At 44.2% G+C, this 25335-nt stretch overlaps 1 protein-coding gene across 4 annotated transcripts in view; it reads left to right on the forward strand.

Moving 5' to 3' along the window:
• ARFGAP2 (ARF GTPase activating protein 2) overlaps positions 1–25335 on the forward strand; it is an 885096-nt gene that overhangs the window by 101479 nt on the left and 758282 nt on the right. For 3 of the 4 annotated variants that reach the window (XM_069623180.1, XM_069623182.1, XM_069623181.1), the window contains exons 2-5: positions 10879–10997; positions 21422–21494; positions 23727–23858; positions 24457–24537. In XM_069623180.1, coding sequence (XP_069479281.1) covers positions 10879–10997; positions 21422–21494; positions 23727–23858; positions 24457–24537 — 405 coding nt within the window. The remainder of the gene's footprint in view (positions 1–10878; positions 10998–21421; positions 21495–23726; positions 23859–24456; positions 24538–25335) is intronic. The other variant, XM_069623183.1, reaches the window with a different exon arrangement.

Genomic DNA, 25335 nt, shown 5'->3' on the forward strand with positions numbered 1-25335 from the left:
TCTCTTCCCAGGGCGTTTGGTGTACCAGTGGTTTAGCCTTTTCCCTTTGGACCCAGATCAGTGCACCCACACATGTGAGGAACCGTTTTCAGCGGGACACATGTGGGAAGGTAGGCCCTTTGTTTTCTCTTGGTTGTGATAACGTTTTTATACGTTTCCTATTGCGGTTTGTTACACAACCCTTTCATTTCTTAAATATGCTCTACATTTAGTTGCTGCTTTAGGCACTGTACGCTTTTGTGACCTGTGCAAGTCGCCTATCCTTCACAATGTCAGTCTATGCCCTTTCCAAAAATGTATGCTTAGCATTCTTCACCACATTGGTTTTCGTTATTTTCAAATGCTAAGTAAGTCAGTTTATGCCATTAGCATATAAATACTGTTACCATGGCTTGGTTTCTGGCTTATGGTATTGCTTGTTTTACAAAACATTTTGAAAAATGTGTGATTTCCTAATTAGGAGAGTCTGGGGAATGAAGCAGTGCGTTGCTTTATGAATATACATGGGAGCCATTACTTAACAAGTGCAAACATGTCCAGCACATACTTTTTTTTCTTTCCAATTTTTAGCCATATTGGAATGGTTGCCTGACCCATTCCTGAACTTTGAATTATATCTGTTTTTCTGAAATGTATGCCTTTCTGTGTTCCAATTGAGATGGTCTACCCTCCTCTTCCATTCTGTGCAAGCATGTCCGATTAAAAAAAAAAAATAAAAAAAAAAAATACGGAAAAATCACCTACCTCTCACAAAAGTAAAGGTACACTTAAGAAAAATAATTTCTTGTTTCAAATCTACCTGTTATTGAAAGCTTGGAAAATGATGAATTCAAAAATGCAAACCTTATTGTTCCTAGCTCTTTCAAGAAAAGAAAACGCAGGTTTCTTTGTACATCATTTTATTAGCATTTTCTGAAAAAACACATTTTGTCACTTTTTGGTTATTTTCTCACTCCCCCATAGCAAACCGCAAATCCTTGGTGGCGCTAGGACTGCCTACATGTAGGAAGAAAAAGGTGCAAATTTGCCCAGAATATCACTTGTAACAAAAAATTACAAGGGATTGAATATCGATATGCCGAAATGTCCAAAAAAGGGCACCGCATTGGGAGGGAAAACGCTCAGCACTTGAGGGGTTAAAGGAATTAAAGTTGATTGATGTATTTTAAATATTTTAGCAGAATGGATCTTGTATAGATCATTTGGGAAATTGTAATATTAAAACTGTTTTTGTATTCTTAATATAATGGAATTGCCTCAAATATATTTATAATGTATGTATTTTAAACCAATTGCTAAAAGGTTTAATATAAACCAATTCAAGTAAAAAAAATGTAAATAAAGATATGCACCCCTGTTACAAAACTACATAACTCTGAGGATGTGGTCCTGGTAGCAAGTTAAACTGTAGATGTAAGCAATACCTGAGGTAGGGTATGGTGGCAGCATCTCTGATAACCTAACCACAATACACACATTTCATCCCTGTGGGCCCAGTTCAGCTTGTTTTATTATTACTTGTATTGCGCACCAGACCCATGGGTATTAGGGCGCATTGCATAAGAGAACTTACATCTTAGTTACACATAACATAACCAAATATACAAATTACAACTTAATTATACACCAGAACAGGTCACATAACATAATCATCATAATCATATATACAAGTTACAACTTAATTATACATCAGAACCGATCATATACATGAAATTTAATTCAGGATGGCAACAGTGTAGATCCTAAATAAACAGGTGAAGCATAACAGCAAGCAAAAATATACTAAATACGCAAGTGAGCCAGGATTAGCCGGAAGTTGGCTAGAGTAGTTTGGGTGGATGGTACTAGAAAGGCGTTCTCGCTGCATTCGTTTGGCTATGAGCATGGAAGAGAGAGAATACCGAATAGGCCAGGGCATTACTTGTCAGAGTCTTTAAACCATTTTATGAGGTTCTGACATAATTTTTGGTAGGATTGATCCTCTCGCAGAGGCGGGGGCAGTGAGTTCCAGAGTTGGGCTGCTTTGACCGGGAAGGTACGACCCCCGACTCTAGAGAGTTTTAAATCTTGGGACTGTTAAGTAATTAGTGCTAGGTAGTCTGGTGAGTCTAGTGGGAATTTTTCTTGTGAGTCTCGCTGTAACATAGCAGTGAGCAGCCTTGTTCAAACATTTGTATGTGAGTGGGGCAACTTTGAGCTGTATTTTATCATGTGTTGACAGCCAATTGTTTGCTCTTCTAATTTCGGAGATGTGTTCTCTCCTAGCAATCCCAAGAGCAGCTCTGAGAGCATTATTTTGGAGGGATTGCATTTTTTTGATGGTTTCCTTGTTGGCTTCGAAGTGGAGAGCGTTGCAGTAATCCAATTTCGACAGAACAAGTGCTCTGGCTAGGGTAATGCAACTATTGTTGGACAGGAAGGGTTTGCCTGCTCTGATAAGTTTGCAGGTATATGCAGTGGGAGATGCCATCGCATTGACCTGCTTCTTGAAGGAGAGGGTGGAATCCAGGTAGAAACCCAGGGTTTTCACCTCAGTCGTGATGGTGTTATTGTCAATGTTAAATGTGAAATAAATGGGTCCCAATTTTTTGAGGGTTGCGGGGCTCTCCAGGATCATGATCTCAGTCTTGTCATCATTCAGGCATAGTCCATGGGTGGCCATCCATGCCTGGATGATGAGACAAACTTTATTCACCAAGGCCAAATCCTTTTCATAATCCCCAGTAAGTGGTATGAGAATCTGGGTTATCTGCATAGTTAGTGTAGGTGATACCAAGATTATCCAGATCATTGAAAAGGGGCTTCGTGAAAATGTTGTATAAAGTAGGTGAAACACATGAGCCCTGGGGGACCCTGCAAGTGATGGGGATAGGGTTAGCCGCCGTGGTAGGGGAGAAGACCCTCCTAGTTCTATTATTTAGAAAGGATTGTATCCATGTTATGGCTTCCTCAGAGAAGAGAGCAGCTGAGTCCAGATGACTGCAGAGGACCCTGTGGTCCACAAGTCATCGGATATCTCGGTGGCATGTGCAACCAGGGATCTGGCATTTATTAAAGCGCCTTTAATGTTTGAACTGGTGACAGTTGGGGTGCAGGAAATTGCTGTAGGTTGGATCTTGTGGGTGGTGCAAGTATGTGGCCTGTATACCGACCGCGGGGTGTATGGATTTTTTTCACTGATGATGAAGGCTTTGGTGAAGGGAGTGACCTTCCTACGTTTTGAGGTGGGGAGAGATCTGGCTAATGGTTCAAAAAGTTTGTCTAGTCTTGAACGAAGTCTTTCGTTTCTAGTGGTGGTATTACAAGGTCGGGTGTCCCGGGTAGGAAGCTGTTGGGATTTCACATGGTCATTTAGGTTGATCCATGATTGGTTGTGAGTCGAGCTAGTCTGGTTCATTGTTGGATTAGGAGCCGAGGAGTGGTAAGGAGCACAAATTATATAGCTCTATAGGCAAACAGCAGGAATGGCAATAGGAGGTCACATTTTCAAAGCACCCAGCATGCCTTTGAGTTTTGTTAAATCTCTCAACCAGACCATTGGTCCGTGGGTGGTAAGATGTAGAGAATTTGTAGGTCACGCCTGATTCTTTCCACATTGCCTGCATATACTCAAGCTTATGTTTCTAATGTGTTGTACTGAAAGGCTAACTTTTCTCTTTGTAGCTCCAACTTCAATAGTCAAATCTCATGGTATCCCCCTGAAGAGCAGTACTGGGTTTTTGACTAGAAGTGGCAGGAGAGGTGGCGGCCCCATTGGTAGAATCTGCCATATCTTCAGAGGCAGGATGCCCACTAGACCCCTCCCCAATTTCAGCAGGAGTATCAGAATCTGCCTGGTAATCCACAAGGGCAGCTATCAGCTCTGCCCTAACCATATCCTCAAAGTCTAACTCGCCCAATTTACTAGAATCTTGTAGAGCTTCCAAACTCCTTCTAGTTAGTTTACCATTAGCAATAGGTTCCATTATTTGGAGTGATGCCTTTTCAGTATATACCACCTAAACCTTAAAACACAAGACAAAGATGTAGATATTTTGTAGATGGCAAGATTAAACACTGAGCCCTAAAATCAGTGATCCCACCACTATGCCACCAGTGTAAAGACTGGAAGGGGGTATCTGTGTTGCTACCTTCTATATGGTTGGTGTAGAGCAACAGAAGCACCTGTGCCAAGGCTCTTGGGTGTAATTCTGCATTTAACTTGAAAGTCACACTTGGGTGTAATTCTGCATTTAACTTGAAAGTCAAACTTGGGTGTAATTCTGCATATAACTTTGCCCATTGATTGTAATCCTGCTAGCCCAGTGACTGTTCCATACCGCTGCACCTGCTTTCTCCCCCCCTTCCTCCTCTCTTCATACTCATGGCACTGTCTGTTTCTCCCATCTTTTCCAACTGCTTCTCTATCAACTATCCTTCCCTTCTCACTAAGTCTGGAAAGAAGAAGTTTAAAAAGGATATCTTGGCCTCCAACCCTGGTCTCCCTATTGCTGATACCTATACCAGTGCCTCTTCCAGTTAGACCCTCACCGACATCCTCTTTGTTGTTCCTTCGCCTGATTTATGGAGCCCCCATATGATCTTTGTGCTCTGTCCTGTCTCCTCCTCTTTCATAAATGGTGGCACTCGCTGGAAAAATCCTCATGGCTTCTTTTGACTCCTCCAGAGTCATCCTTAACGTCTACCTAAATGGCACTGTCATGGTCCAAGGTCCCCAGGCAAATCTCCTCCTTTTCGATGGGCATTTCCCTCGCCTCATCAACTTCCTTTCTTCTCCGGCTGTCCCCTCCTCTCATTCCTTGCCTACCTTGCCCACTCTTTCCTCCTCTGCCCATCTTCTGGCTACCTCCACAACTCCGCAGGGCGTACCGCTGATTTGTACCCCTCCCTGGAAGGTCTTTAAGGCCGGCAACCTTCTTCATCTTGCCACTCTCAACTCTCGCTCTGCTGTCAAACACTCCTCTGACATCTGCCACCTCCTTGAAGAACTTGACCTTGACGTTCTTGGTCTTACAGAGACATGGCTCACGGCCAGCTCTATCACAAGATTTGACACTCTCCTCCCTAATGGCTACAAGATCCTCTCCGCACCCAGATCCACTCGCCCTGGAGGGGGTGTAGCCTTGATCTTTCCTGAGTGGATTCCTGCCACTATAATTACCACTCGGATCTACTCCTCTTTCGAATGCCTCGTCTGCAGGCTCTCAATCTCTCCTAGCCACTCTCTTACTGTTGCCACTCTCTACCGCCCCCCTGGTCAAATCACCTCTTTTCTCTCTGAGTGCGCTGACCTCTCCTCTCTCCTGGCCTCAACCACTCAACTCCTCCTCCTTGGTGACCTCAACATTCACCTTGATTCTCCCTATCCCTCAACATTGCTCTTTCGCGACCTCTGCGAGTCCCTCTCCCTCTCTATCCTCCCATCTGGCCCAACGCACTCTGCAGGACACACTTGATGTATTGATCTCCTCTAGCCTCCCCTATTCCTCTCTCTACTCCCCTCTCCTGGAGTGACCACTACCTCCTCTCCTCACATCTCTCTCTCTTTCCCCCCCCCCAAGCCAAGCCTACCCCAACACTGCCACCTACCTTCCTGGACATCCGGCCCATGAAGCGTGTGTCAGTCGAGGCTTTTGCTTCCACCTTCTCCCCACCCCCTCTTCCTCTGGCTGACTCACACCCTGACACAGCCCTGTCTTCTCTCTATTCTTCTATTTCTGATACTCTTGATGTTTTTGCCTTGCCCCTGTCATGAGGATCCGCCTGTAGTCCAAAGCCAAGTGCAATTCATGGTATGACTCCGACCTAGCTACACTTAAACGTAGGTGTAGGGCGGCTGAGAGAAAATGGAGGGATTCCTGCTCATCCTCTGACAAACTGGCCTGTCGCCTTCTCCAAAGGCAATACCGTCTCTCTGTCTGTACCAAGAAGAGTCCACATTCAAGCCCGTGTCTCTGCGGCATCGAACAGCTCGGCCGAACTCTTTAAAATTTGTAAGGAGCTGGCCAACCCTGCTGCAGTCTCTACCCCTCCCCTTGCCTCTCAGGCTCTTTACAATGCCCTGGCCTCACACTTTATCTCAAAAACCCAGGACATCCTGTCCACACTCTCCTCCACCTCCTCTCCTCTCCCCTCTTCGTCGGTACTCACTGACCCTCCTCCAGCCACCCCCCCCACCTGCCTTCTCTTCCTTTCCTCTCTTCTCCCCTGATGAGGTCGCTAGACAAGTCTGATCTATGAAAGCCTCGTCAAAACAGGTTCATCCCTGTTCCTCTAAAACTCTCAAGGACCACATTGATACCCTTGCTCCGGACCTTGCCGACTTCTGCAACCACTCCTTTGCCTCCGGATACTTCCCTTCCCCTCTTAAGCACTCCCTTGTGCATCCTCTCCTCAAGAAACCCACAGCGGATCCCTCTTGTCCGGCCAACTATCGCCCAATTCCCATTATCCCCTTCTTAGGCAAACTCCTTCTGATTCTGTTGGCTGTCTCCATGACCATCAGACTGGCTTCAGATCTGGCAGAAGCATGGAAACTGCTCTGCTGAACATCCGTGAAGTTCTGCTTTCCAACCTTGACTCTAGCATTCCCTCTGTTCTCATCCTAATTGATCTCTCCTCTGCCTTCGACACGGTCAACCATACCATCCTGCTCAACCGTCTCCGGGATAACTTGGGCATCACCGATCAGGCTCTGGTCTGGCTGACCTCTTTCCTCTCTGATCGACCCTCCCAGGTCCAACTTAGGTCCTACCTATCATCTGTCTTCCTCTCTACCTGTGGTGTTCCCCAGGGGTCTACCCTCTCGCCCTGGCTTTTCAACCAATACCTGGCAACTCTCGCTCGCTGTATGCCATTTTCTGCTCAAACTTCCAGTGCTACGCAGATGACGCTTAACTCATTTTCAGGCTGCCCTCGGCCACCTCCTCCACCTCTCATCACTGATTGCCTAACTGCCATCCAAGATTGGTGTGCCGCCAACAATCTTTGTCTTAATGCCAGCAAGACAGAGATCCTCCTCATTGGCACACCATCGCCTTCCTTTCCCCTCACTCTCTGGCCAGCCTCCCTTGGCCCTCCTCTTATCCCCACCTGCGAGGCCAAGAACCTTGGTGTCACCTTTGATTCCACACTCTCCTTCTCTGCCCACATCGCTGATGTATCAAAAAAAGTCAAACCTCCTACTGCACCTCCTCAGAGGTATTCTTTCTTTCCTCTCTTTCCCCCAGAAGCTCATTGTCTCCCAAGCCCTGGTTCTCTCTAAGCTGGACTATTGCAACAGCCTCTTAATCTACCTGCCTCTACTCTCCACCCTTTACAACTTATCCAGAACAGGACTGCGAGACTTGTCCTTGGCCTCAAGCCCTGGTATCGTATCTCTCCAGCTCTGAAATCTCTCCATTGGCTCCCTGTGGATGCAAGGACTAAATTAAAAATCCTCTGCATTGGCCACAAGGCTTTCTGGGGCCTGGGTCCAACATACCTTCAGCTATCCCTCCGCAAATACCTCCCATCTCGAGCACTCCGCTCCTCTACCTCTAACTCCCTCAGGGTCAGTCGTTTCTCAAAGAAACAAACTGGGGCTATATCTCTGTCTTCGGCTGGGGCCTCCCTCTGGAACAGCCTCCCTGCCACTCTAAAATTTGAGGAGAACCATCTCCGGTTCTGGAAGCACCTCAAAACCTTCCTCTTTGCTTCTGCCTTCTCCTCCCCTCTCCCCTGTTGATTCTACTCTCCCTCGGCACCATGCACCTGGCCACCCTCTGTCCTCTGGGCCCAGGTACCTGCTCATCTTGCCACCCTCACGCACTGCCTCCGGGCCACCCCCTGCACTGGGGTCTGTATCTGTACCCATACAGCCCTCCCCTTTTCTTCCTGCACTTTCAGACCTACACGGCCTGCTGCCATAAACCCAGCACTTGCTACTTTCTGGCTGCAATCCCATTGTTTGTTGCCTTTTTATTTATTATTTTATTATTTTAGTTTTTTTTCCTTCTCGCTCCGCACTCTCCTTTTGTTCCCCCTTCCATGCACTTCTCCCCCTTCTCTGCACTTGCACGTTCTCAATGTCACTGGGCCTAGTAAAATTGTTGTTTTTGTTCTCCCCTGTTCCCTTTCCCTGCCTGATCGTGCTCTGAAACACGTGTGTATGAGCGCGATAGAAATAAAATATCAATCAATCAAAGGGTAGCAATGGGCGAGCAACCAAGGCTGAGACACAAGGAAGGTAGTGCAGGCTGATTCTTATGTACAGTGAATCCCCAAGCACCACATAAGGAATGTCCAGACCCTATGTTATTTGCTAACAGTTATTTTATTAGATACAATTAGGTTTAGATGAGTATATACATTTCTGAGGCTTGTGCAATCGGCTTAGATCACATGCTATGCATAGGCTGACATCTAGTGGAAGCTGCAGAGTATTACAGTTGTTGTTTTAGAAACAAACTCGAAAAGGGAGGTCGACAGGGTGTGCCAGTATTACAATCCCTAGTGTGTATTTGTATTTTATTTATATAGAGCCCCAGGCCCAAAGGCATCCGGGCGCATTACTTAGGTTACAACAAAGTATAAGCAACAACAAAAACATTTACAAAGTTATATACATAGGCAGATTGTGTAGGACTGTTAATTTACATATTTACACAGGAGTGAGCCGTAGGCAGAGCATACGAGTTGGCTAACGAGTGGTCTGAATCGGGGGCAGGCCTTGGGCAGACAACCAGGTTTTGGCCTTGCTTTGTGTTTGTGTTTTCTTTCCAGATTGTCCCTGCCCACTGACAGGACTGTAGCTTTGGGGTATTGCCTCCCTTTGCTCCTTTGTATGGGAAGGCAACACCCTTTCGCAGGGACAGCCACTACACAGGAAGCTGGACCTGGGGACAGGAATCGAAGGCCACACCCATTAACAAACGTATTGGTTTCAGACAGAGTGCTGCGTATTTAAAGGCCTTTGATTCTATTGGGAAGAGGATGGGGTTAGTGTAGATAGGGAGGCTCTGTACAGCTGGAGGAAGGTTCGGCTATATTGTTTCTCTCTGGCTCCATCTCTCCTTCCGGTCACTTCCACTTTCTTTAGCACAAAGCACTTTGGGTGTGATGTCAGAAGGCAAAGTCCACTTATTTCAAGGGCAGAGATTGGACTCCTAAAGCAGACAAGCTGTAGTCCAATCACCTGTGGACTTGCACCTTTAAAAGAAGGGATCTCCCACCACTTCTTTAGATCATCTTTTGGACTTCAACCCTTGACGATTTTATTGGACTCTGTTGGGAGAGAAAGGCTTTTCAGAGCCCTTCCGTTGTGAGGTAAAGATAAGTGGTCCAGGGCAGAGGCAAGCTCTGTCCCCTAACCATCCCCCACAGACCATTGGGGGGTGAACCTGCTGCTGGAACAAGACCTGCCTCAGCAATACCCAGGGCCTCACTGTGTTGAAGGACCCCTGCAGTTGTGTCACAGCCTCCCCCTTGTTGGGGAGCATGACAAAAGGACTCTTCTTGTCCCTGAGCCCCTGGATTGGGGCTCACAGCACCCTGAGAGGAAAGACATCCGGGATCCTATTGTTTTTGCTGTTGAACTACTTGGGGCTCTGCTTTAAGAACCGTTTGAATCATTCAAAGCATCAGCACCCTCCGGTGCTGCCTTTTGCACTCTCCCAATCTTCACATTTCTTGCACAGTACCAAGATGTCTGGTCCGCCCCTGCCACCAAGAACTGCAAAAAGGTACTATTTACTGCTAACTGCCCCTTGGTCCATTTTTGCACCATAGAGACTGGTTAGGTGACTTGTATCCCTTTTGCATGCAAGAACACATTTAATAGAAAGTGGTAATTACTTGCCTTCCACCCCTGATTCTTTACTCCCCAGGGCTGCATCTTGCCATCTTTGCTTACTGTGTTCTATCCTCAGGGATGTGTTTTGTGTAGTGTTTTTCTATTTTACTTGTTATTGTGCATGGTTTGTTTAGTTAAAGTATATTTATTTTTATAGAACCTTGGTAGGACATTCCTTTATTTTAGAATGTTCTACTTCGCTGTTTGGGTTGCTACTGACCCACATTTGCACCCCTCCTTAGAGTACAGCCTTCCATCTGCCCATGTTGACACAAAAGGTGAAGGAGGTATATCTCTGAAATGTTCCTGTTTTACCTTGATTGTGTTCGCTCTTGGTTTATAGAAGTGTGAGAACTGACTAGGCGCTTTAGCCTCTTCTCATCCTTGTACTCTTGCAGGGCAGAAGTTAATGTGTAACATGCCAGTCAAATCTAATTGAGCTTAATCATATGGATGAATTCTACAAATATCTGTATACATATATATCTTGACACACAGCAACAAAAGTTAAATGAGCAACTGTGTGACAGCAGCAAAGGAGGAAATGATCAAGAAAATTCATTTTAGCAGATAAGAAACTGGTGGTTGTTGCGTGTAAAGACAGATTTGGTTTAATTTTATTACTTTTCCTACGCTCTTGCCTATCATTTTGTTTTCCATTTATTTGTGACCACTTTGTTGCTAGTATTGAAGTAAAAACAGTTACAAATTTAAGTTGCCACCGCTGTGGCCATAAAATCTCTATTTAATCCTCTGAGCTTCCAAGTATGCATTCTAAGCAGACTGTTTGACTGGTTTCCTATTCTACAGTTTTGGTTGAGCCCATCATGGATCTTTAAATGTTTATAGGAGTTATGGTTTTGAGGCTCTCCACTGCTTTTTAGGCCCCTTATCCTGAAACGTATTAACAGAGCTAAAATGGGTAACCCGAGTTTCTGGTCGCAAACTATGTATATGCTATCGAAAGAGTTTAACTTGTTAAAGCTTACATTGAGACTCATTGAACCTTTGGTAGGCCTCTAACCATGCATTCTCTCTTCATCTAGGCCTGCTTTGACTGTAGCGCTAAGAATCCCAGCTGGGCTAGCATTCCCTACGGTGTCTTCCTGTGCATCGACTGTTCTGGGACTCACCGCTCGCTCGGTGTTCATCTCAGTTTCATCAGGTGTGTAGCTTCATAGGTACATGCTGGTAATGATGTTTGCCATTGTGAACTTCCATGATGATGGTGATAACCTCTAGTAAAATTTGAGATGTGAGGCATTGTTAACATTTATCAAGATTCAATGATTGCTATGATATGGCATTTATAGCGCGACTATACACAAGTGTTTCAAGGCGCGACGTGGACTGGGGGGGGGGAGGAACACAGGGGAAGACAGAGACAATGATCCTACTAGGCCAGGTGTCATTAAGATGGCGCAAGTGCAGGGGTGCGGTGGAGGGGAAAAATGCAGGGTGCGAGGGGGGTGGGGACAGTGCAGTACATGGGGATAAATGGAATAAATAACAATAAGAGAAATACGGCCAGCTGGTGGTAAGTGCTAAGGTAAGTGCAGAAATCAGGTGTCATGTGCTGGTGGGGACTGTAGGAATACAGAAAACAGTCCCCAAGTGCGGGGGTAGCCAGGGAGGCAATGCAGGTGTGCAACTAGCGAGGGAGGGGACCTGGGCCCGAGATCAGAGGGTGGCCAGGTAACCAGTGCAGTTTCAGCCAGGAGTTCGGCAGGGGAGAGGGGGGAGAGCAAGCCGAAGCAAAGAGGAAGGTTTTGAGGCGCTACCGGAACCGGAGATGGTTCTCAAGTTTCAGAGAGGCAGGGGGTGCTTCCAGAGGGAGGCCCCTGCAGAAGAAAGAGATCTACCACCAACTCGTTGCTTGGAGAAGCAACTGACCCTGAGGGAGTTGGAGGCGGATGAGCGAAGCGCCTCCAGCGAAGATTGGAAGTTATATTATTTCCTTTTTTTGTCCAGCACTCACCTGTTGCTTTTCAACCACCTCACAGTGCATTGAACCTTTTTTAGGAAAATGGGAAAAGAGTGCAGGGAACTGGGATAGGGTTGGAGTAGAGGTGTCTAAAGAGACCAAAAGACAAGTGAGCAGATGTTATTAAATATTCAAAGTGCAGGAGAAGTTGAGGGAATGGTTTGAAAGCTGATATGGGTCTGAAGAGGAAAGGTGGAATTGAAGAAGTTTGGAACAGTGGGAACTCAAGGAAAATATCTGAAGTAAATGTGTTTTCATTGGTTTTGCATACTACCAACATTCCATTATGAGCCATTTCAGAGTGCTTGAGAACACTGTAACATTGCAAATGTGTAAAATAATGGGATTCCGACTAGAGCACGACCGCTCAGGAAGTGGGAGCCATGTGTAAGGAATGTTGTATGTTTAGTGGTTTATGCATGTGCATAATTGCAAGCATTTTTGGGCACCCGTCATAACTCACTCCTAGAAATTTGATGCGGCCTAAAAGAGGTCACTGTTTTTTTTTCTGGTTAGCTAATTTCCCTACCTATAATGGCACTTACAAACCGTGACAAAGTGAGCCTTTGTAACCACACTAAGAACATTAGTATATTTTCCTCTTTTGCGCTCTTGTGACAGGACTTGTGGAAGAATGAGATACTGGCATCCAGAAAGAAGTGGCTTATATATACTGTAGTCTACTGTCCCATCTACAGAAAAGCTCGAGTCTAGAGGGCCAGAAAGCTGAGTTCTTGAATCTGATTTAGCCAGTACTGAGGAGTTCAGCTGTAGTGAAGAGATGGCAAAGTAAGCCCAACTCTGAAAAGGCTTATTTGCTGAGCAGTAACGTTTCATTGAAAGTGGGAGTAGACAGGTGGAAGTGAAAAGTGAGGTGTAGAATTATTATTATAATAATTGTTTTTATCTATTTTATCGTTTTTATAGCTCAAAAGAGCTTTATCATAACACTTACAATTAGAATTTAAGACAAATTTAGTTACACCTAATTAGATAAAATGGTAATAAAATACAATGCAATACAATTATACAATTAATCAGCCGTGTCAAAAGATGGGCATATTCAATTAATTATGTTTGCATGTTCAAATACCAATGTTAGTCTAGCACGAATCCCTAAAAGCAAAAATAGTTGCATTAATGATTGAAGCAATTCAGTAACTAGTTTATAGTGAAAAAATAAAATTAAAGTGCATAGTGATGATTAGACCAAGTATACGGTATAAAGTTTACGTTTTTAAACCAGACCACCGCAAGATTACTGGGGACCTACGGCATTATTCCCAACTTTGCCCAATCTAAGAATGGACTTGCAGATGTCAAATAGGGCTACATGCATGGTTCTGTGCCCAGAATTCAAGCAATACAGCCACATTGGGTCAGAATGTGCTGTGCAATATATCCATGACACCACACGATCGACAGATTCTTTTTTTCTTTAGGTATGCCAAGTTCAGGTCCAGTGGAGTTTAGTACTGGCAGTTTGCCAATACGTAACAGAAGAACAAACCTGCGCAGCTCTGGGGGAAGGAGACAGTTTAATGTATCCTTGGGCAGTCATGAAGCTATGTGACAGAGTTGATAAGAGGGCAGTAACTGTTGAGTGCAGAGAGGTGAATATAGTTAGAACACCAATCTCATTGGGCCAACTTAACGGTTACATTTTTTGTCAAAGCATATAACGTGTCGTCCCAATGTGGGCTCCAGCCAATAGTATCAAAGCTAGCTAGACTCAAGGCTGTCATTGTCAAAGGAGTACTACCAGAAGGTAGTTGACCCAACAGATTTAAAAGGGGACAGATTGGAGACTTATGAGCCTTTAGGAATAGCAAGTTTCTTCTTTTCCGTGCCATAGATGCAAGGGATATAAGGCCTAGTTCTAATCGGATGATTTCGACCGGTACACCGTGCCAAGCACCAACATTTTGCTCCAGTATCTGCCCTCAAGAACGTTTAGCCAGGAAAAGTCCTTCATGCCTATAGCATCCAGCCCATACAACACAGATGTGCAAAAACATTGTTTGTATAATGTCAGTATCCCTAGAAAACTGAAGCCAGATGATGCCTTCACGCATCTATGGATCATGCTCATCTTTATTGTTGCCTTCCTTCTCCTGGCTTCAACAAGACCTGAATAGTCATGTTTGGTTGTAAATTCAACTCCCAGGTATTAAAAGCTGTCAATTTGTTCTATGACATTCCCATTGATGACCAGAACGGGTACCTTGACCCGATTATGAGAAAAGAACATGACCTTTGTTTTGTCATAATTAAAAACAAGGTCATGTTCATTAGAAATGTTCAACAATACCTACGTAGATCTTTTCAATCCCGAGAAGGTGTGGTCAAACACAATCAGGTCGTCTGCATATGAGAGGCAGTTAACCTTATTTCCCAGAATTGTTGGTGGACAATTGGGCACCTTCTTAAGCATGTGCAGCAATTCTCTTCTGATAAGTATATATTAAAAAGCAAGGGGGCCAAGGCACATCCATGTTTTACTCCAAGATTCGTTTTTATAGGTGCAGTTACCATACCCTTGCAGTCTAGCCTTACCTGGACAGTTCTATATGAGTGAAGGCCCATAGTGGTCAGCGATAAATATCTCGGGCAGCCTAGTTTATAGATTGTGTCCCATAGCTTACCTCTATTTACAGTATCGAAGGCTGCCCGGAAATAGATCATAACATATAAACCAGGCTGTCCCTTTGTGTTAGCCCTACTGGTCAGATAGTCAAGGAGCCAAATACAGTCGGATGTTCCCGTACCTGCTCTGAATCCCATTTGGAAATGACTCAATAGGCCAATTGACTGCACCCAATGAGTTAGTTTGTCAAGTAACATGGAGGCGAAGATTTTACCTGTCGAATCTAACATGGCCAAGAGGCGAAAATTCTTAAGACAGGTTGTAGGTCCTTTCTTATATACTGGGACCAGAATCTAACAGCGCCATGAGTTGGGGGGATAGTCCCTTTCTCCGACACCCTTTTCAATAATAAATGTATGAGGTTACCCCAGAATGACATGTTATCTTTTAGAATTACATTAGAAGTCCATTAGGACCAGGGGCTGTAGAAGATTTTAATGCAGATGTTTTAACATGATCCCAGCATGTGAAAAATTAAGAGTACACTTCTCCCCGGTCCCAAGTGGTCCTCCCAAGGGGGAACGTGGATCATAAAAAACTTCAGTCACATGCCTGGTCCATTCCTGCTCCCCAATCACACAAATCTCAGGGGTATTGACATGGGAGTTAAATGTACTCGGTAGTTTCCACAATTTTCTAGGATCTCTAGCCTTAGACACCATTTCCAGATATTGCCACTGAGCGGTTTTACCAGTGGAGACCCGGTCACTCACCCATCTACGATGATGCTTTTTTTCCAATTGCTTAGCAGCTGTCATGGCCTCTATGGAGTTGCAAGTCTTGCTAGTCATGCACAACTCCCTTCCAAGTATCCTTTTAGCATCTCAAATGGTTTTATCGAATCAATATTTTTTTAATGGTTTGATTTAAGGTATTTTGATGTCCCCTTTGAGCCACCAATTGAGAGGGGCAGTCTTTAATCAGCCTCTCAATCTCGGCTGCAGAAGTGCAGTTTCCCATAAGTGGCAAACTACATGTTTGTTTTGAGAAAAAAGTGATGGGCTTGCTTATACTCTTATCAGTCCTTCGGATCCTATTGCCTCCCTGTTTACTATCTATTTCCCCAACACTTCCCAGATGATGCTTCTCAAGTGGGTACTGAATCCTTAAGGTAAGGATAGCATGGTCACTATAAGAGGTTTCCAAAGTTTCTAACTTCCTAACGAACGTGACGGCCACTGAATTACAGAAGAAGTAATCGAGGATTGAGCATTTTGAGCCTGATTTCCAAACAGTTTTGCCCGGGACATCCTCCACAGTCCTTCCATTCAGCATAAATCGGTCCCAGTCAATTAGAATATCAAACCAGGCATCTCCCTTAGGGGAATTATTTACTGGTTTATCAAAAAGGGACCTGATCTTTACAAATTCGGTCTCCATTAATTCATTATGGCACCAGCGATGGGCTTTGAAATCCCCTCCCACATAGATCTGATCTTTTCCATTAGCGCTTTTTATGTCTCCAATTAGACCCATTATGAATTCAGTAATATCCTCGGTTTTAGATTAGCCATGTGGATCATAAATATTGATGATATTAATAGCGTTACTAGGATTAGCTGTGCTCACTCTGACACCAATTACATATGGTTGGTCAACGCAGGTTTTAATTCTTACCGTGCTCATGTGGTTTTTAACGCCGATTTTATAAGGGCGGCTCTGGGCCCTTTATTGGGCAATGTTTGAAAAATTTGGAAGCCATCAAATAAAATATCTGTGAGCAGCCAAGTCTCCTGCAACAGGAAGATACCACTTTTTGTGATCAAGTCCACGGATCCACCTGGCTCAGTCATATGGGAGAAACCACGAGTATTGCAGGAAGATATTGCAAGATATCAAGTTTTACTTTACAGTGTATTATCATTATTCAGAACCAACCAATTAAAAATACCCAGAATATTTGTTTGTAGGGCACAATTAGAGTTTGCACCCATACCCTTATTTCCTATCGATTTTGTCCTTCAACACATTAAACTCCTAGTTTTGTGGAGGGAGAGAAAGCCGGTGCTCCTCAGCAGCATCAAGTTCATAGCCAAGGTCCACAAACTGTTTTTTTTTTGTCTTTTTTTTTTTTTGTCGCCTCATCAGTTGTGTTGTCTCATTTGTGTTACAGTGAATTCAGTGAATTCTGCTAAACTGGGACTTAGTGTCCCGAATTGGTTCAATAAAGTCAAAATCTTGGGCATCTAAAATCCTTAATGGTAGGATTTTCCGAGTCAAGGATAAGAATTCTGTCAGATTGTTATGGGGGTGGGCCTTAGTTTTATCTGGATTATTATTTTTGATGGTAAACGTTAGGAGAGGGAGTGGGGGGGGGCACCTGCGACACAGCCTCTAAGGTGTTATCAGAGACCAGATTAAGACTTCGTTCTCTCGCAGAAGACCCATCAACAGTTACCAGGGGACGATTTGTCTGCCGATGAGGGTTGTGGCTATTGTCAGTATTAATAATTTGCGCCAAGGGTGCCTCAAGGTTAACATTATTGGCAGTAGGAAGAGCGGGGCCTGGGGTCTATTGCATAAGGCCCAACTAGTTAAAGTATCTTTAACCTTGGTTACCCTTTTTCTTTTACCCTTCGCTATTTTAGTATTACCATTCACCACCTCTTGTGCTTCATGATCATCATCTAGGCTAATGGCACCCTTAGATCCACCATATTTGGGCACATTGCGCTTGTTCAGCCTCTTTCTATTTCTATGTTGTTACCTAGTAAGGAAAACAGTGGTGGTGTCACTAATAGATTCAGCGGTTTCATCCACCACCAGATCCGCATCAATGATACTGTCATCCACAGGCTAGGCAATAGCATTGTGCTGATCTAAATAATCGGAGGTGAAAGGAACCGCAGCCTTGATGAGCTTATCTAGCTCTCGGTCATCGTCTGATTTTTAGGGCAATGTTGTTAGAGAGGGTAGATATCTCCTCCAAAGTTTTGCCACACATTTTTAGTTTGGTGATCACAATGCTGTGCCGTATCATCCGAATTAGACTTTCCTAAAATTGCTACTTCGTCAAGGGGATTCATATTGGGGGATGCAGAAAACCTAGGGCCTGAATCATTATCTTTATTAGATGTAATAGTGGCCCCAGAAGGGCTTCCAACTTCTTTGTTGAGTCTCCCAGGTATAATGTCATTTGCAACTTGAAGGGAATCCCCTTGGGTCTGTGTAGTAGGCTCAGGTGTCAGTCATGCAGCGACTAACATAAAGCCAATGGGTAGTGATTATTGTCAATCCCGAGAAGGAAATATCTTAGTGCACTGTGTTATTACTAGGTTCATTGTGCGCAGTATTTCCAACTGTGCAAATATCAGCCTGGGTAGTTACTGGCACAGTGCTGGATGGGGGAGCAGGACCGGAAGAAAAAAATAACGGGCTTAATACGGAAGAGGTTTCTCAGCGCGGACCCGGGATTTGACCCTGTGTTGCTCTGCGTCGTCTTGCTTCCAAGACGAGCGTGTTGCCACTGAGCTATACTACTCGTGCCTAGAAGTGATCGGAGGCCTGTTGCTGTGATGAGCAGACACCGAGCCGATAACAGAGCTGAAGCAGAATTTGGTGGAGGAGTAGCCATCGTATAGTGATACAGCCCCACCCTTGTTAGGCAATACACAGTAAGAAACATAACCGACAAAAGGGAAAGCCTGCACTTTAATCAAAGGGTCATGCAATGATGAATCCCGGGAATCCAGACAAGTGGGAATAAAAGCCCTTATAAAGAAAAGTAAGCTTATGGGTGTTGGCAAGTGATGTCCAGCTTGATACCTGTTGAATTTTTTGAATAAAAAAAGCAGATATTTGTTAGAATTTTGGCTGAATGAACATTTCAAACCGGTGAAAATTTAGGTGAAGGGAACCGGCGTTGCAGAGGGATGGAGGAGTTGGCAGCACACAACGAGGTGTGCCACCAACTGGTGGGGGGGGAGGGGGGGAGGGAGGGAGGGAGAGGAAGAGGGACCAAACCAAAACATGTCGGGCCCGGGTAAAACAAAACCTCAGTTGTGGGATGAATTTGGGTTATTTAGTCTAGGCCTTGAGCTGACCGCAAATAGCTGCGGAAGGGGGGCCATATGTCTCTGGGTTTACAGTTGATAGTTTGCTGAGAGGACCAACGCTCTTCAATATGAGGCCCATGTGACGGCCTGCAGCCATTGCGTCACCGTAGGGCTGGTGGGGCGCAGCCAGAGCAGCAGTACTTCTCGGTCATCCAAAATCGAACAGAGGTTAGCCAGTTTACGGGAGTTGCAAGGTAATTGTTTGCGTGGATGGAACAGACAATTTGAAGGGATGGGTTTGATAACCCGGTTGAATATCACTGACATGACCTTGCAGACTCTGTTCCAGTAAAATCCCCCAATCCAGGGCAGCCTCATTGCATGTGGAGGTGTCCTGCCCCCTGAGTGTGGCACCTGGGACATAGGTTGGACAGTACCAGCATGCCACAAAAAGTTGTTAATCGCCCTCTTTAGTATGTCAAAGAAAGTCCTCCCAGACCACAGCGGGACATTAGAAAACTAGTACAATAGCTTGGAGAGTATAATAATTTTAAGAAGTGCCACACGGCCCACCACCGCAGGTGGAAGTCTGGCCCAGGCATGTAACCTGGCCTCGGGCATAGGTAGGTATGTCCCATAGTTAGGGGCATTTTCTATTATCACCAGTGATAAACATTTGGATATAGAGCCAGAATACATCAAAACCATAATTAGCAAACTGAGCTCTGCCAGAGCCCCAGGGCCAGATGGCATATCGAACGCTACTCTTAAACAACATCCGGAGAAATGGGCTAACATTTTTCATTACATATACCTCCAAACACAAAGATCTGGAGTGATACCAGAATCCTGGAAAAAAGTCAGTTGTACTGCCTGTATTCAAAAATGCAAATCGCTTGAACCCTGCCAACCATCGACCGTTGGCACTGATGGATGCAGCAAGAAATATATATGCACAAATATTATTAAATAATTGGTTAAAACTAAATAATTTATTAGATCCTCATCAAGCCGGGTTTGTTACCGGCTTGGGAACCACACCAAATTTGCATATAATGCAAACTTTAAAAAATCTAGCGATACTGGAAAAAAGACCTCATTTTTAAATAGCGTTCATAGATTACCGGCAAGCGTTTGATATGGTATCTAGAGCCCGCCTCTGGAGGAAACTCAAAATGGCTGGGGGCCCGGGACATTTATTGTATGCAATACAACAGCTGTATGAGGGGACATCTATCAGAGTGAAATTGAACAGAGATCGGTTGCTGATGACAGAAATAGAAACTAATATAGGGTTAAAGCAAGGGTGTTTGTTAGCATCCACCCTGTACAATTTCTGTATTTCCGAGATAAGCAACCACTTTGCTGAGATCAAGTCCAATCCCCCTAGATTCAAACTAAAAGCAGTCAAATATATGTTATACGCAGATTACTTAGTCATCATAGATTTAACTCCTGTAGGCCTTAGCCGAATGCTTCTTGCTGTAGAAAAACATGCCAGAGACAACAACCTCCATATTAATTTGGGAAAATCTAACATCGTGATCATTGGTGGCAGCCAACTACTCAAATTTAGTAAAAGTTGACAAATTGGTGGTGACTTCATGAAAAGGCTCCATATCAAGAAGAACGTAAGGCAAAAATGAGTATGCTCTGCTCAGAGGCAAAACTAATTCAACAAAAATATGGTAAATTTACTAGAAGCCTATTATCACATATCAGCAAAAAGTTATCCCTATTATAACATATGGTGACTCATGCAAATCCGTGAAGGAACAACTCAATTGGGCCCAACTAGAGGGTGTGTTTTGGAAGATATTGTTGAGACTACCCAAAAGCGTCCCTATGTCGGTTTTACGATTTGAACTAGGCCTAACATCTCTCCAAGCTATTGTTTATTGGAATTCTCTGAATCTTTATGCAAAATCTAAATTGGAGAATCGCTATAGAAACAGTGATTGCCTTGGTCAAGCAAACCTTAACTTAGGAGGCGACAGAACCTTCAAATAAATGGCAAGGAACATGTAGGAAAAATATGTTTCAAGCCGACATCAGTGAAGAGTTATTGTTGGAAAATCCGGTTAAGGCAAAAGAAAAATATTGGAATTTAGATTGGATTAAAACCAGAACTGATTGTGAAAAGTGCAAATGTTTTCTGAATGGAGTCTTTTCACATAAACAATTATATGAAATACCAATGTTTACGTTGAAACATCTAAACCAAAAATATAGAATGGAGATGATGAGATTCAGGTTCAATCTGATGCCGACCAGGGTAATTACAGCTAAATGGGGTACTGATCCGGATATCCATATTTGGGTGTGAAATCTTTAAGAAACATTTCATGGATTGCATATTACTTAATCATGAAACCTTATGGGCTGCGATGGCGAGTGCACAGCGGATATCACTGAACATAGCCATAATTCAGTACCTAACCAAGCTGAAAATTATAGAATCCACACAAATCTATGCAATCCAATGAATCTGAGAGAGAGAGGTAGTGAGATAAGTGGTTTGTTGGTATGTGAAGTAATTGGTAGTCAGAATGACAAAGCAGAAAGATAGTAAAGATCAAATGTGAGATCAAAGGATGGGATAATACTAAAGCTGTCAATATTCTACCTATAAAGAGGCCATGCTTTCTTTCAATTTGTTTTTTAATTTTTATTGGTATATAGATATGGTGCAATTCTAACAATAGTTAGAAACAAATCTATTAATAACCCAAGTATGGCTATTCTACGATATTTTTGAACTTCACATCTAAAATGTAATTTTGTAAGTCATTAGGATTTTAAAGAAGTAATCGTGATGTGTTAATATTTATAAAGTTGACTTTCAACTAAATTAAATTAAAAAAAATAAAATGCTTCAATTGTGTGCTGTGTTTGAGGAGTCTCTGTCTTGGTAAAGCATTGTTATTTTGCTGTCATGTGACTGTCTATATTCTTATGTTCAGGTCCACAGAGCTTGATTCCAACTGGAGTTGGTTTCAGCTGCGGTGCATGCAGGTTGGAGGCAATGCCAATGCGGTAAGGGACTTGGCTTAATGGTAAGATGTGAGTCTCAGAGTAGGGCCTTTAAGCCCCGTTTCAGTCCGGCAAGGAGAGGAAGGGCCCCTCTGGATCGGGAAAGGAATGTAGTTCCCACTCAGGGTCATGGGAATGACAATGGAGAGCTGCTTCTGGGTATGAATCAAATTCATGTCTGAAGAAGTAGAGGCACATGTGTTCGGCTTTGGAGAGTGACATGTGGTTTTATCCTGATAAATGCAGAGACTCAAGGGCCCCATACTCTCAGGAGATGTATGCATAGGCATTTTGGTCTCACGTTAGGGCCTGCAAAATCAGTGGGGGGGAGAGGGGTCGCGCTATAGAAGAACCTGTTTGTTTTCCGGACCTTATACTTGAGTATGGGTCTTCCTTAGACTTTCGAGACTGAGTAACCCATACCTGATCAAATAAAGGTGAAATAAACTTGCCATTGCATGCACCACACCATCCTACAGTGAAGATTAGGCCTTGAACAGTCAAATGCTGTTTGTGTCTTAAGGTTTGTGGTAGCTCTAGGGCAGAGGTCTGCAACCTTTGGCTCTCCAGATGTTTTGGACTAAAACACCCATCAGGCCCACCCAGCATGGTCAATGATCATGTCAGTTGTAGTCCAAAACATTTCGAGAGCCACATGTAACGGGGGATGGACTTAATGCACTTGGTGGGATACAGCTGTAGAAGGGCACACAAATTATGTTCTTACTTTAAATACTTAATCCTCTCCTTTACTATCTCCGGCAATCCCGCTTACCTGAGTGTCCAGATCATCTTGGGTGCACCTCCTGTAGGAAAGGGACATGGTCGGGAAAGGTGATGGGTATTGGGATTCCCCAAAGCCCTAAGAAGAAACGCATGGTTAATATAAACTACATACCAGGAAAGGCGCACAGGAATGCTAGTGTATGGTTCTTTAGTTATTGTTTTAGATATTGATGTTTTGTTTACAAAAGAGGTGAATTGCAGCCTATATACACACTAATACTTTCCTAAGCAGCTGCAGTAAACTAAAAAATAAAGTTCTTTCAAAATATGTTTTGAATCCTTAACAAATATTATAAAAGAAAGTCCATATAAAGGGGGCTTTTAAAACAATATACAAAAAGTCTTACTTTGGGAGATAGCCTGGCCTGGGGGGGTTTCTCAGGGTCATTTTCTGCTGCAGGTGAGGAGTTCCATTGCTCCTGGGTGGTCTGCTGGGAAAGGAAGGTAGCAGCAGTGTGTGTGGGTGGAACCCAAAGTCCCTTTCAGCTGGGCTGCGTATGCCAGGGGCAACCAATGTTGATTGCTGCATGGTGGGTTCTTTAAGTGAGTCCTAGCTGAGCTGCTTCTGCAAGGTGAAGCCCAGCATTGATTGCAGCATGGGGGGCCGGTCCCCTTTTATGAATTTTGTCCAGGCTGCATATTTCAAGTGAAGCCCGGCATTGTTTACAGCAGCAGGGGTCCCCATTCATGGTTTCTCCACCTGGGCCATGTCTGCCAGCAGAGGTCCGGAGAGTCTCGCTGGGCCCGCCTGTGCAGGGGGTGGGCACAGCACCAATCACAGGGCACTCCCCCTGCTGCGCCACGTATTGAGGAACATCTGAGGTGGTGGCAGTTAAGTTGGGCACTCCCTGCCTCCATGGAGAGCACCAAGCAATGTCCCCAGGCCCACACCGGTGAACACAGTGCTGCAGACTCGAAGCATGATCAACCAGTTAATGGTTTTTCAAACGACACTTCGTAGAGCACAGGCTCGACCACCGGTTGTCACTGCGGGGCTCTACTTGCGCAGTGCTCAATTTGTTCTTTTTGGCTTTTGTTTGATGAGTCCCCTGCGTGGCACACACATGGGTGGTCCCTTCCATTTTGTTTTTGTTTCTTTCCTCTGGCATGGGGTTACACACAGGTTGCAGACCCCTGCTCTAGGGAAGCTACATCTGGTCCCCATACTGGTTACAGATGCATAATCATTTGTCTCTTCCTCTGTTGATGCTAGTGTCCTCACAATCTCCAAGCTCTTTTGGGGAACCATTTTCTTGCTCACAGCAAATTTTTAATTACCTGGGCCATTCTGTCTTTTGGGATCTATGCTCCTCACTATCCACAGATAATTCTGATACCTCCGTGCCTTGGCTCTTCCCCGGATTATACCTTGATCACAATTGATGTTTGTATTTTTCACTCACAATTTAACTTGCTGAATTGACTTTGATTTTTTATATCCGCTTACAGACTGCATTCTTTCGCCATCATGGCTGCACAACAAACGACACCAATGCCAAGTACAACAGCCGAGCTGCTCAGATGTACCGCGAGAAGATCCGTCAGCATGCCAATGCCGCCATGTCAAAGTATGGCACGGATGTGAGTACTCTTGATCTTGCAGCAGAGAAATATGGAGAATTGAAGGAGCATCACTTTGGAATGTGGGCTTTGCTAGCAGCTTAGTGTTGGGGGAGAGGGTCTCAAATCAGCAGGGTTTCTTGTGACACAGAAGAAAGGCAGTTTGTGAGCAAAGGTGTATGATTTCAGGATATTGGGTCACCAGTGACCCAGAAGAGCAAAGGCTCCAATTGGTTTTTCTCTGGTGGTTTACAGAAGACTGGAGCCTCGTGGGGGAGTTTGGGATGGGGGAGATTAATGACTGCCATCACTTGGACTGTTATATCTTCAGTGAGGCTAAGGCTTTTACCATTCTGGTGCAAAGGTGTGGTGATGTTCAGTTGGGTATGTACTATGAAGGTAGTTTATCTACAGAGCTGTAAAAGCCGTGAGATTGAATGTGCGTTTTTGTCTAGTTTTCCGAGTGGGAGCTTTGCACCTTGATTGTGCTGTCCTCTGCCAACATAATAATTATTTTCTAAACGTCTGTTGTCATACTTGGCTGACTGTTATATCAAGGTATTGATCAGATGTTTATTCTTGGTCCTGATTGGCTGCTCTTTCTTTTTCTGCCATTCAGCTCTGGATAGATTCAATGGGCAGCACTTTCCAGCAATCTCCAGAGAAAAAAGCGCCAGATTTTTTTACAGAACTTTGCCAGGTAAAAGTCTTTCTTTCAATCTTTGTGTGTATTTTTCAGTGTTGGATTTGCTAATGTTAACTGCTAAGGTGCCTCTAGGGGACAGCTGGAAGAAAGTGCGACACAAAGTGGCATTCTGTGTTAGACCATTGATGGACTGTTTTTCTAATCAATTGCCTCTGTAGACCTCCAAATGATCTGGAGCAGTTTTGAAAATCTGTGGAACTGCATCTGTGGAGAGGGCAAGCATTAGCAAATTGGCAACAATATCTGCTTGGACCTGAAAGCAAAATGATGAAAATGTTCTCTCCCCATCTGCATTGTCTTGGGAACGTTTTTATGACTCCTTCTAGTGCGAGGTTCCAGAAGACTAAACTTATAGGGCCCGATTCATGGAATTTTTTGAAAGTGACTTTGCACTGCTGAAAAGTGACTTGCACAGTTCCATGAATAAGGGTTTGAGTCGGCAGTGTAAAGTCACTTTTCAGCAGTGCAAAGTCACTTTAAACCGCGCAAAACTTTTCATGAATTGGGCCTATGGTGTATACCTAGCATGTCAACCAAGTGTGTCCAACCCTCTCCATGGTATTTTGAAAATGCTGTTTGATTTCACCCTTAAGAGGCAAGAGAGCTTATATCAAGGTACAGTTTATTCCACTTAACACATTCAAGGTCATTAAGAGATTTGCCGGTAGCTTATCAGCAATCTCTGCTTACCGTTTCTGCCACCCAATATTACCGGGATATTGCGGGCGGTCGAAGCAACGGTAAATTCCAGTGGAATCGCGTAGGACTCCATGGGATGGGAACCACTGAAGT

The sequence above is a fragment of the Ambystoma mexicanum genome, chromosome 11 (genome assembly GCF_040938575.1).
Source record: "Ambystoma mexicanum isolate Mex_15411 chromosome 11, UKY_AmexF1_1, whole genome shotgun sequence".
NCBI classification, from domain to species: domain Eukaryota; kingdom Metazoa; phylum Chordata; class Amphibia; order Caudata; family Ambystomatidae; genus Ambystoma; species Ambystoma mexicanum.